Source organism: Corvus brachyrhynchos, unplaced genomic scaffold, assembly GCF_000691975.1.
Source record: "Corvus brachyrhynchos isolate BGI_N302 unplaced genomic scaffold, ASM69197v1 scaffold253, whole genome shotgun sequence".
Lineage (NCBI taxonomy): Eukaryota > Metazoa > Chordata > Aves > Passeriformes > Corvidae > Corvus > Corvus brachyrhynchos.
The window spans coordinates 1,168,838-1,182,023 of record NW_008237231.1 but is presented as its reverse complement, the minus strand read 5'-3'; the positions used below and the strand labels follow the sequence as shown (position 1 = coordinate 1,182,023).

Sequence of the window (13,186 nt, the reverse complement as noted above, 5' to 3'; positions counted from 1 at the left end):
TGAGTTACCAAGAGAATTCCTTTTCGAGGGCCTTTGAGAAATATGTCAGTGACAGAGGGAACCATAGTTAACATTCTTTATTGTCAGGTTTCAAGGCAAAATTATAATTTGACTTTGTTTATTTGTACTGTATAAAAACTTGCACTGATGAAGCAGTAAAAGCCCAGGTGGCTGGATCAGTAATCATTGATGCTTTAGGAAATTTTAGAATAGCAGTTACAGAATTCATCCACCGATTGATAAATAAGATGTAACAGCTACCACTCATCATTTTGATCGGAGACCATTTAAGGCTGTGTTTCTGATGCTACTTGGGCTACAGCTTCTGTATCAGTATTGCAGAAGCACCTCCTCCTCCATTGCAGATTCCTGCAAGACCATATTGTCCTTGTTTCAAAGCATTGGCCATGTGAACAACAATTCTTGCTCCAGACATTCTAAATATAAGAAAAAGAAAAGAACATAGCTTAGGTTAAAGGAAATTCTCCCACAAACCAAAACCAATCTCCTACAACCAAATTGATAATAATGATTAAACTCAAACATACTCTTACTTGCTTAAAACTTGTTTACCTAAGCAGACAATGCCTCTGTGCAGAGCAAACCCAGAGCTGATTTTGCTTACCCTATTGGATGTCCAAGGGAGACAGCGCCTCCATTAATATTTACTTTTTGTGGATCAATGCCCAGCATTTTAATATTGGCCAGCACCACAACACTGAATGCTTCATTGATTTCCCACATTGCAATATCTTCTTTTTTCAGGCCTGTCTCACTTAGAATCTAGAAATAATAAAAAATAATTACTACCATGAAAAAATTAGGAAACTAATTACAGAAACCATTGGTCTATTTTGACGTCAGTGACTCAGGCTGCCCATACTCTGATTCACGATTTCACATTTAGGAACCTCTTTGTCAGATGGGAAAAAGCAAAACTGAGGGACTGAAGCACTAACTTGAGTTTTCATCAAAGAAGGAATGGAGAGTAGCCCATGCCAAGGATACATTTCCCTCACACACTAAGATTGCTGCTACAGTAAGTCCATTTAACTGACACAGTACTGCCTCACACCATACACTTCAGTTCCTTTTAGAATGCGTCTATCCTTCTACAACCATATTTATTTTGCCTTTCAGCCATACAAGCTGCAAAGCTTCAAAGTTGTAAACACACTCAAAGTTGCTAAAAGCAGTATAGAACAATATCCTCTTTCAAAAGAGGTGTGAAAAATTTGTTATTCTGAAGATCTGCATACTTAATCCTCTGAAAAAGATCTGTTCTTTGTATTTATGACATTTATAATTTCAATCCTAATTCAGGAAGACCCACTGAGGGAGAACCAACATTGGAATGCTAGGGAAGTTTCTGGTATTTTTCCCCCAAACCCCACTCAGTTTTATTCTTACCTTGGGAACAGCATATGCAGGTGCAATTGGAAAGTCAATAGGATCGACAGCAGCATCTGCAAAAGCTGAAAAAAAAGAAAAAAAAAATCACAAAAGGTGTTCAAAGACCTTGTGTTTTTACTATACATGCTTTTCTTTCATGCAAGCAGCAAACACTGCCAAGATAGAAAAATTTGGAATACCACGGTCCATGAAATAGCTGCATCTAAAATGTAGTGCCCTAAGTATGCCACAGTAACATTTTCAGATTTTTGTTATTATGTATAGAAAATTCATGGTCAAAAGTCTGCTGGTATAACACTTGAAATGTCAAGGACTGTACTGAGAAGATGCAGCCATAATGTCAGGTAAGCAGCCTGAGAGCACACTATGGGAGTATTTTCCAGGACTTTCCGAGAGATAAGAAGGATCATACCCACTATCCGTGCCAATGGTTTGACTTTCAATCTCTTGGCTGCCTCTGTAGTCATCAGCACCAAAGCAGCTGCTCCATCATTCAGGGTACTGGCATTAGCAGCTGTAACTGTTCCTAGAAAAGGTAAACCTCTCTTTAGACAGAAGTGAAAGTGTTATGCAAAGCAGCTCATGTATTTCCTCTTAAGGATTGTTTTTCCCTGAGTTCATTGAACATGAAGTCTCAATCATATGGTGATACCTATTGCACTAAGTTAACTAAAAATGGGTTGGGTTTTGGTATCTGATGAAAGAACTGCAGCCACAGGTACTTGTATCCTTATCCCAGTACCAGGTCATGCCTTCTATGGCAGCTGCACTGCAGGCATTTTCACAGAATTCCAGCTCGGAAACGGTTGTGAATGAGGGGCAACTTTGAGTTAGCCAGGAAGGTTTATCAATTACAGATTCAGGAAGCAATGGCAACTCTATAAAGCCATTCCAGCTCCCATGGCAACAGGAGCTTGGCAGAGACCACACCAACAGTGAAACTGAAACCAATCTGTGTCAGTCTTTTTAAGGTAAACATCCCAGACAGAGGTGTTCACTGGTTTAAGGTTCTTGGACCATCTTTTAATCCAAGCCAGTTCATGCTGTTGTGCAGCATGTTTCTTTATCTCAGCAGACATTTAAAAATAAAGGGACTATTGTTGGGCATTCAAGTTCTTGTGAACAGCACTCTTCACCCTGACAAAGCATCCTTGCACTTGGCAGAAAATGAAGTTCTTTTAAAGACATTTACCATTTTCTTTTTGGAAAACAGCTTTCAGCTTTGGAACTTTACTGAAATCAACACGTTTGTATTCTTCATCTTCTTTCACTTCTGTATCTGGCTTTCCTGAAATTCAGATCTGGTTTAGTATTTTGTAGAACAGTTGACTAGATACTGCCTTATACAAATAACTTATTTCAATAAAAATGTGCAAATTCATGTAAAATGTACGTCAAGAAATGTGCTTACGAAAATGGAGAAACAAAACTATTCCTTAATCAAATTTATTCACAGCAAATCCATTTATCCTTCCCAGTGGCTGAACAAAAGGGACAAAGAGCATACCTTTAATGTAAATTAAAACATAGATGTCCTTAAGCCATAACTAAATTCAATAGCTAATCTTTCACTTAGACAAAAAAGAAAGAAGATATGGTGTGCAACATTAAAGAAAAATTGAAAAACAGAAACCAGATGACAGGTCACTGACTGCTGCTCACCAGAAAGTCTGCCTAACAGAAAATTCTTAGGTGATCAAAATTAATGTTCCTGAGATTTGCATGTTTAAACAACACAGTTTGCACTGAACACAGACAATGTTACAGCTTTCAATGAGAAACACAATTCCTCTCATCACACCTGTCCACAATACCTTTTTTTGAAATAGTGACAGGCACTATTTCATTTTTCAGTACTCCTGAGTCCCAGGCTGTTTTGCTCTTGGTGTAAGAGCCGATGGCATAAGTGTCTTGTTCCTCTCGGGAAATAGTGAACTTCTTTGCAGTATTCTCAGCACAGTTGCCCTGGGAGAAAATCAGGCCTGTTAGGTTCAGTATTGCTGAAGATGCAAAGCACAACTACAACTGAAAAAAAACTCAACCAGCAGATTTCCAGAAATGAATATGACTAATATTTGGTGTCCATTTCTGATTTACACAGTCATGAACAAATAGAAACTTTTGGGTTTGAAATATCATCTTCAGATTCAGCAAATGTTTTCTGGATCCAGATTATCGAAGCCATAAAGGAACTTTCCCTTAAGGCTTTTTTTTTTCTTCAGTTAAACTGCATGCAAAAGTAAGTTTAAAGCGCTTAGGGCTGACATCTTCAGAGACTGAAGATCATTGTTCAGCCACAGAACCATATGTTCATTTTCCTAGTGTTTTCAGTCCATTATTACCTTGCCTGTTCCAAAGATTACAAACACAGGTCAACACAGAGCTTACTTAGCCCTCAGAATCTCTGAAAACTGCAGAAATAAAAAGTATGTATCCCTTTTTTCTAATAACTGGAATGAAATAAGTAGAATGAAACAACCAAATACTTTTATATATAGGCAAATTATGATTGTAATTATACATTCACAACTCATTATCAACGCTGTTTAAATATCCAGTGACAAAATTTAAAAAAAAAAAAAAAAATTTAGCCAACTGGAAAGATCTGCCCTTGAAGAGGTTTTGTTCCACCTTCCATTTCATCAGAATACTCAGTGAATCACACAAAACCCTTTAGTACTGTGTCCCTCCAGTTTTTCAAACAAGCAAGTTCACTTCTATGTAATTAATGAATTTAAAGTCATCAAACCTCAAAGCACCAGCAACTTAGGCTATTGCCAAAACACAGACAAGAGTAAGCCCCTAAAGCCATCCGATGGACTTCCTCGTTATGTTCTCACACAGACTGCTAAGGCTTTCTGAACAACCTACAGCAGCTATAAGAAAGAAAAAAGGTCCCAAAATAGTGTCCCAATCTATTAAAACTTGGTGTATGATAACCAGCTCCGAGAGCTTTTCCTCACATAAGGGAACTATCAAAGCCACCATTTAGATTCCTATAAAATACTCACATTCAAAATCCATTTCAGCTGAAACGTGGGAATAAATTTCAACATTCCCACAGAGCTTAAGCACTACAGTGCAAAAAGAATAAATCACACCAAGTGAGGTCTGTATCAAATCTATGGATGACAGTAAATATTCTTCATGACACATTTTCCTGTACCCCAGCAAGAACACTAACTGATTGATCAGTAATGCCCTACAGTTGTGAATTACCCCTGGCAAAGGTCAGAAATACTCATAGGCTGAAAGTAGCTGTTCTCTTTTCAAAGTTTTCTTCCCTGGTGATTGTTCTTGACTATCTCTGCATCAGTTGTTTTCCAAACCCATCCTAGGTTTGCCCTTGTTTGTCCAATTTAAGTCACCCTGTGGATGAGTAAGCACACCAGCTGACTCAAACCTTCCCACAGGAGATACGTACACTGCGGGGGGGAGAAAAGACATGAGCCTGCTGGATCCTACAGAGCAGGTACCCTCAAAGACTCCAAGCACTTTGATTGCTCCCTCCCTCAGATGGAGCAACAGCAATCCATCAGTAGCAGAATTAATTTTTCTCTTAATCCTTGCTTTAGGCTATTCAGACTGCAGAGACAGGTAAATATTAACACACAAATTGCTGTGCTATTTTGGTCTTCTGCCCAGCTCTTCCATTACAGCTACTGCAGGAAACCTGGAAATGGAAGACTTTTTTCCTCCTCATTTCCAGGCTTGCTAGATGAAGCAGTTTCATAACAACTATAAGCAAGCTCTTCAGATCTGCATCAGGTCTATCTATGGTTGATTCATTAGCACTGTGCAGGAATCTTTACCATATGGATATGGTTATAAGCATCTGTCAGCCCATCTTTCACTATCAGGTCTTCCAGCTTTACTCCTCCGTAAGGTGTTGCCCCTCTGCTCATCGTGTCGGGAACATTAGACATGCTCTCCATTCCACCAGCAACCATGACATCCTGCCCAAAGGAAACAAGATAAAATCAATGATCATGCAGTGTGTTCTCCATGACCTCTTGGAGGAACAAATATTAGCAAAAGCTTAAGCATGGGTGTTTCATATTCCTGAAGAATCTTAAAGAAAAAGTCAAAAAAACCCTTCAAGCAGTTAAAAAGCAAACAGCAGGAACAAGTGAAGATAGTTAATCCACCCTGGCAGAACAACTGACTTCTGTCTGGTGTGCAGCTTCAGAAAGCTGCCAGACCCATGTTGATCTCTTACACTTTTATGTCAAAAGCTTCCAAGATCGAATTAGAAATTTTACTTTTACAGGTTTTTTCTCCTGTTAAGTTTCTCATTTTTCTTCTTTATTCCAAGCTCCTTATCCCTTTGAAACAAACAACAGTCAGAATTAATGGTACATGAAGAGACAGAGATTTACAAGTACCCGCAGTCTTACATAATACTATTTCATCTTACTATGTAAAAACAGATGTCCTTCTATATGGCTTTATCATCTGAAAAGGCCACAAAAAAAGACAATTATTAATTAATGATTACTTAAATCATTATGGGCATTTGTAAGCTACTGTACTGTTTCAAGCTGAAACAAAGCAAACAGAAAACCTGCAAAGCTACAGGGACTATAAGTATTCCCACTGTTCATCAGGCCGTGGCCCCAAAATCCATAGGATTCCAGGATGTGAAGAATAGACATAGTTGTGTTTAATGGCATATTTGAAATACAGAAAAATGTAAGAAAAATACACACAGCATGAGTCCTTGAGAGTTCAACAGTGCTGTCCATATAAAATCACAAACATTTTACACAAAACAGCACTAAGAAGATCAAAGCTTTTTTGGCTTCTTTAAATTAAGACTTGGAGAAATAGTGACTTGGTTCAGAACAGATTATAAACTAGATCCAGAAACATGACATTAAGTAATAAAGAAGAGAAAGAAGGCTGGAGACAAAACTATTGAAAAGACAGATAAATTGGAAAGGCAGTAGAGATACAGAAGCAGCAGCAGATCAGAGGAACAAGAGTCCCTGGCATTTCACTTCCATAAAGTGAAAGACCTGGAGAGAGAGCCAATGCAACTGTTTAGCTAATGGTCTACACTGACTCAAGCCACAGGGAACCATCACTGACTGTCATACCACGGATACCTCACAGTCCACAGCCAGGAAAAACAAACCAATACCAACCCCCCCATAACTTACAGCTCGAAGAGACTAATAACTGGCTGAGTTTCTGCTTTTGCTGAGACTGGCAGCACAGCTTGTGGGATTAATTCAGCTGAAAACTCCAGTTCTATTCAGAGCTCATGGCCTGTCAAACCAACCAAAGGCACAACCACACTCATGAACTCATTGGATATAAATGACTAAATCCAAATGTAGCTGTTTACAAAGACATGCTGGGCCTGGTTCAAAGTCTGATGACAGGATTTCCACCAACTTCAGCAGGCCCCAGACAAAGTGCTGTTCTCTGCAGGGCAAGGCCAAAGCAATAAAGCAGTTGCTTAACTCCAGTTACACTGTGATTTCCACAGAAGGGACACCAAAACTTAAATATTTTACTTTTCTTCTAAACACACACACAGAAGAATTCCTCACTTAGGAGCCACTTACTTTTTAAGCCAAAAGATATATATAATTGAACTGATGATATTTTCACTTCAGAGACCCAAAGATGCTGCCAAAATGCTTTGGGTATGGAAAATGAAAAAACTAAAATGTCTTTCTTCACATTCACACTTCTCCCACATTCTTTGCTGCACAGCCTTTAATGGCTTACTGAAAATGATGTATTCTCCTCTCCTCCCATCAAGTGATAGAATCTTTCCCATTATACAGAAAACCTTGGAAGAAAGTTGACAGAGATGAACAATTCTCCTTCATCAAGCTCTTTAATGAAAAAGCTTTTACAGCAACAATAAATTCTGCCTCTTCTAAAGCGATAAAAAAGCCTTAAAAATCTTCCGTGTACTTGAAAACAGCATCACTTGGATATGTGTATTTAATTCATTTAAATGTTAAAAGTGTCTGAAAGTCACATCACCCAAAACTACAATATATTACAGACTTTATGTAAGTCTATAAAAATTTCTTCAGCTTTTCAAAACTGAAAGCTTGAAAATTCCCTTAATTATATTTTGGGGGCTAGACTGACAGGTGGGGTGGGAGTAGAGCAGTAGAGATGATGTAAATACCCCCCAAAAGAACCCACCTTGTTTGTCAGCTCTGAAAAAACATATCTGACAATATTCCAACTATAATATTTTTTTCTGCTTTAAACCAAAACATACTTAAATGACTATAAAATTAGGGTTGCATAAACAAAACAAACCCTTGCTAATTAGCTTTATTATCCCAAGCCTAAACACAATCCCAAATCAAAGAGCACAGTCATTGGTAGGACAAGATCTACAACATTAACTGTGTAGTTTTTCCAAAAAACAGCACAAACTCCACATACCTGACTCCCACACATCAGGCTTTGTGCTGCCATCATGATTGATTTCATTCCTGAAGCACAGACTTTATTGACAGTTGTAGTAGGAGTGGCGATTGGCAGACCTGAGGCAAAGAAGTTGTTTGTACAGCTGTGTTATTGAAAGGGTAGACTTCAGTATTTTCTTGGTGTTTCAGCAACATTTCATATGGCACCAATTTTTATCTAAGCCCAGGATGTTCAACTTGCACTATTTAGCCTCCCAGGGCAATTTATCTACCCTTATCCATAGCTACCATCCTTCTTGGAGACCCCTGTTGTTTCTCCCCTTCCAACAACACACTTGTGATAAGAGGGAAAGCAAGCAAAGAATCAGGAAATGGAAGATCAAGGAAGGGACTCCGGAACAACTCCAGTTCCCAAAATCCTGATCCCTGCCTCTAACCAGCATCCAAGGCTGAAAAAGCATCAATAAGCTGCAGAATTTAGCAACTGGTAACAAGACCAATCCCAGGCAAGGTTGGACAGGGCTCTGAGCAACCTGGTCAAGTGGAAGATGTCCCCGCCCATGGCATGGGGTTGGAACTAGATCTTTAAGGTCACTTCCAACACAAGCCACTCTATAATTCTGTGAAAGAGAAGAGCCATACTCAACACTTTGCCTAACATGGAAGCAGTTCCTTCTACTTCAAAAATGTGCAGGAACAGAGCCAAGAAAGTATACAGTTCTTCCCTGATCCATAGGCTTTTCTAGGAACATGCTACAGTATGGAATCCCATCCCCACAGAGGGAAGAAGAAAATAATTCCTGCACCCCAATAACATTCATGTTACAGCTAACATTACACAGAGGATCCTTCCAGTGTCAGCTCCAGACTCCACAGGAAGATGAGTGTAAAGACACACTCATGTGCTGAAGGAAACTCACTGACTCCTTATGTAGTAACACTTAAGAATAATGATACACTGAAGAAAAAAAGCCCACTTTGTGAAAGATTCAGAGCAGCATCCACCATTAATGTAACATACTGTGGAATTACCAGCCTGGTCTCCAGTACTGCCTTCTCCTGGTTCTGCAAACACTGTAGGCAGTAACGTCCCACTTGCAGGAGTGCAACACAACACCCTTCACCCACCACAGGGGAAAAAAGAATCCACAGACTGTCCTGACAAAAGGCTGCCCACCACTCTGCTTTAACTCACAGCCCAGTAGACTCCAGCTACATAAAGACAGAAAACCTTCAAACCCAGTGTCAAGAGAAGGAATACCTGCACCCAAGACTGCTTGTCTTGCTGGAGCTTGTCCTTGTCCAGCTTGAAGGACATTGCCCATATAGGCCTCTTTCACTTCTTCCGCAGGGATTCCTATAAAACAAAATTCTTTTGATTCAGGAGCCTTTTTACAAAGGTTCCCATTGAAGTTTTCTATCAAGTACTAATGAAGTTTGCCACATCCAACCCATGTTTTAACAGCGCCCAGGCCCCTGTTGGGTGCCTCCCAGATCTCTACCCCCATATTCACGGAGTATGGTAAAGTGGTAACCTGACACAAGAGAATTCCCTGTCACCCTGCAGAGCAAGCTACAGTTATTTCACTGAAATCGACATTTCCAAGTCTCACTGATCACCCAAGAAGCCCAATTTTCACGGACAGTTAAATGAACAAAACTTTTTATGTGCTACAATTATGTCTAAAGACAGTTTTGTTTGTTTAGCAAGGGCAAGCCAAGGCCACAGCAAGCTGCCACCAGAGAGAAAAGGCCTGCTCTCCTACTGCATCTCTTGCAACAGCCCTGGTGTCCAAGTTCTTGTAGTATTAATCCTCCTCTCCCCTAAAAAGACTTTTTTGTTAGATTGAATCCATCAAAAGGCTCACACGGCTGTCCTTCAAGTACATATGCCCACATAAAGGAAGGGCAGGTAAAGGCCACTGGTCTTAGCAACAAGTAGCCTTTGCATCAGCTTACTCATGTCATAAAAGCTCACCCTGAAAAAAAAATTAGCATGCTCAATCAGATTTGGACTAGCAAAGATATCCCTAGGCAATATTCTGCTCCCAGAAGCAGCACTTAATTCAGATTGAACCAAAGCCTGATAGTCAACTTTACTTAAACAGCATTTGTGGATACACTTAAAAATGCCACAGGAGCAAAAGAACCCAGGACATTGCAGGGTTTTTCATTACCAAGCAATAGAAAAGACACAGACTAATGCTGTTCTGAGCCACTTGAGGGTTTTTTTGTCACAGGAAAGAAAAATGTGTATACATACCTGCTCTGTCAATTGCTCCTTTAATTGCAATGGAACCAAGTTTAGTGGCTGGCAGTGATGAAAGAGATCCTTGGAAAGATCCAATTGGTGTCCTTACGGCACTTGCTATCACCACCTCCTAAGTGCAGAAGAATGGAACAAAAGTCACAATCTCTCTCACAACTGCACACACATACCAGTATTTTTTAAATGTATCCACTGTTATTCTTTCATTGATGTCACAGCTTCTCTTTTACCCTGCAAGCGGCTCCAGAGCACTAAAATCTTTATTAATGCATGCAGCACAAAGAGGAAACATAAGGAGGTCTGTGTGCAGCTGCAGGACTACAACCTTAGGATCATGAGCTGTGGTGAGATGGCTCACATGGCTGGAGTGCTGCCATGCAGGGATAAGGGCTCTTCAGGAAGGACAGGTCATTAAGAAAATAAAAGGGGGAAGAGGCTTGCCCTTCATGTGACAGAACAGGTGGAGTACATTGAGCTCAGCCTTGGAATCTATGATGCTTGCAAGAATCTTGAACATCCTGGAGCAAAGGGGGATTGAAGAAAGTTGCTTGATGTTCAAGGATTGCCCCCTCCAAGCTCCAGAGCAGTCCAATCCAACAAGCAGTACATCAGGTAAAAATGCCAGGATGGACACCAAAACTCATACACTGCTACAGCAGATGGAAATGGGGACAGAGAATCTGGCACACAGTCTGAGCATGCAGGGATGAGGTTATGAAAGCCAAGAGCTGAATCTGGCAACAGGAAGGGCTTCCATGAGCACCTAAGAAGCAAGGAAAATGTGGGCCTGCTGCTGAATAGGGCAGGGGACATGGTGACAAAGAACAATGCTGAACTATTGAATGCCTTCTTTGCCTCAGTCTTCAGTACTAAGACCAGCCTCCAGGCATGCGAGTCTCCAGAGACTGGGGGGAGGGTGGAGCAAGGAACATGCACCCTTGGTGGAAGAGGAACAGGTCAGGGCAAACTGGACACACATAAATTCATGGGCCCTGATCAGATGCCCCCATGAGTCCTGTGGGAGCTGGCAGGTGACTTTTTAAGGTCACTCTCAGTAATGCTGGAATGGTCACAGCAACTGTGAGAGGTGCTCAAGAACTGGAGAAAAGCCAAGCATCACTCCTGTCCTCAAGAAGGGTAAGAAAGAGGACCCAGGGAACTACGGGTCAGTCAGCCTCACCTTAATCCCCGGAAAGGTGATGAAACAACTAATCCTGAAAACCATTTACATGAACAAGAAAATCATCAGGAGTCATCAGAATGGATTCACCAAGGGGAAGCCATGCTCAGACCAAGTGCCAGCCTTCCACAGTGAAGTGACTGGTTTGGTAGATGAGGAGAGAACAGACATTGCCTACCTAGACTACAGTGAGGCTTTCACCACTGTCTCCCATAAAATCCTCACACAGAAGCTAATAAGCAGACAGTGAGGTGGATAGAAAATGGCTGAATGGCCAGGCTGGGGGTGGTGATAGTGGTACAAAGTCTGGTTGGAGGCCAGTTACTGGTGATGTACCCCAGGGATCAATACTGGGTCCAGTCCTGTGTAACATCTTCATTAATGAACTGGATGATGGTGCAGTGCACCCTCAGCAGGTTTGCTGGTGACAACGAACTGGGAGGAGTGGCTGATACACCAGAGGGTCATGCTGCCACACAGAGAACTTCAGCAGCTGCACTTCACCATGAATATTAATACTGGAAGGAAGGGTGCAAAGAAGACAGAGCCAAACTCTTTTCAGTGGTGCCCAGTGACAGGACCAGTGGGCACAAATTGACACAAAGGAGTTCCCACTGAACATCAGGAAACACTTCTCCACTGGGAGTGTGACTGAACTCAGGCACAGGTTACCCAGAGTGGTTGTGAAGTCTCCATCCCTGGATATATTCAGAAGCCCAGGTCCCAGCAGAACGTGTCAGCAGTACTTTAAGACATGGTATGACATTCAGCCCTATGCTAGTAGCCACTCAAAACAAGTTTACTCTTATTTTGCCTCTTAGCTTTAGTGTTACAGCCACATGCACACCTGATAACCCGTGAGAGTAGTATGAGAACCTGGCACCAAAAGATGCACATGTCAGATCCCTGGCTGCCCCTGACAGCCTCCAGCTGTGTTGGTTCCAGTACAAGCTAAGCACAAAACTTTACAGGGTCTGCTCAGGAGGTTTCTTTTTATTTAGACAGACAGGCAAAGAAAGAAAACACTAGGAAAAAAATAAACAAAGACAAATGATACTTGCTTAAAACTAGGAAGGGCTGTCTGTTACTGTAACCCCTTCATCATGATTGACTTCAGTGATAGTAACATATTTGTCCTCATCTTTTATGTTGTAACAGAAAGTTGCAGGATAACACAAATAATTTCAAATGGATCAGTTCATAAGAGCTGTCTTCTCCCATTCTGGGTGAATAGTTACACGAAGCTCACGTCAGCTGACACACTTCTAACTTTGTCCCACACTATCAAACAATTTGCAAATCAAAATAAAAATGGCAGTCTGACTTTTATTTCAGATTTTGCAGTAAAGTGTGGCTTAGGCACAAGTGACATTGTCTTTAAGGCAGTTTTTTTGTGAGGATTTTCTTAAAAATGTCAGTGATTAACAAACAAATCTAAAACAGCAATTTATTAGGCAGATAGTGCTTCATACTTACATTTAAAGTACGCTGCGATGCATAGCCACGGCCTGTATACTTCAGAGCCTGAAAATAAGAAAGTCCTCAGAATTTCATATCAAGAAAGCAAATGCCATTATGTTTCAGTAATGTACCCATTTTCATAGAAGTCGTTATTTCAAAAATTAGTATCTAAGAAACACTGACAAAAATATGAAAAAATCATAACATGCCTTTTAAAAGAAGTGTAGTCTAGTACAGTCCCACCATAACATCTGTGATAAAATGCTTTCTGAAAAATAAACAAATACTCCTTCAAAAACAACACCCAATTCATTTTTTCCAAGTCTGTTATGTACACCTATAACACATGTTAGTGGAGTGAGTGGTGCTATCTTGAAAAAGTTTACTAGTCCCCTGTCTGCTTCCCTGGACTTTGGTTCATTCATTCCTACCATTAACTCCACTGCTTGTTAAACAGTG

At 40.6% G+C, this 13,186-nt stretch overlaps 1 protein-coding gene across 1 annotated transcript; it reads right to left on the bottom strand.

The window, feature by feature from the left end:
- Window positions 1-62: 62 nt before the first annotated feature.
- Window positions 63-12,790, bottom strand: ACAT1 (acetyl-CoA acetyltransferase 1). The gene is made up of 11 exons (XM_017729521.1): window positions 12,743-12,790; window positions 10,081-10,198; window positions 9,079-9,174; window positions 7,834-7,934; window positions 5,226-5,369; window positions 3,228-3,378; window positions 2,606-2,701; window positions 1,826-1,939; window positions 1,411-1,475; window positions 626-783; window positions 63-437 (listed from the first exon to the last, which is right to left on the bottom strand). The coding sequence occupies exons 3-11, from the start codon at window positions 9,140-9,142 to the stop codon at window positions 317-319; spliced, it is 1,014 nt and encodes a 337-aa protein (XP_017585010.1). The 5' UTR covers window positions 9,143-9,174; window positions 10,081-10,198; window positions 12,743-12,790; the 3' UTR covers window positions 63-316.
- Window positions 12,791-13,186: the final 396 nt, after the last annotated feature.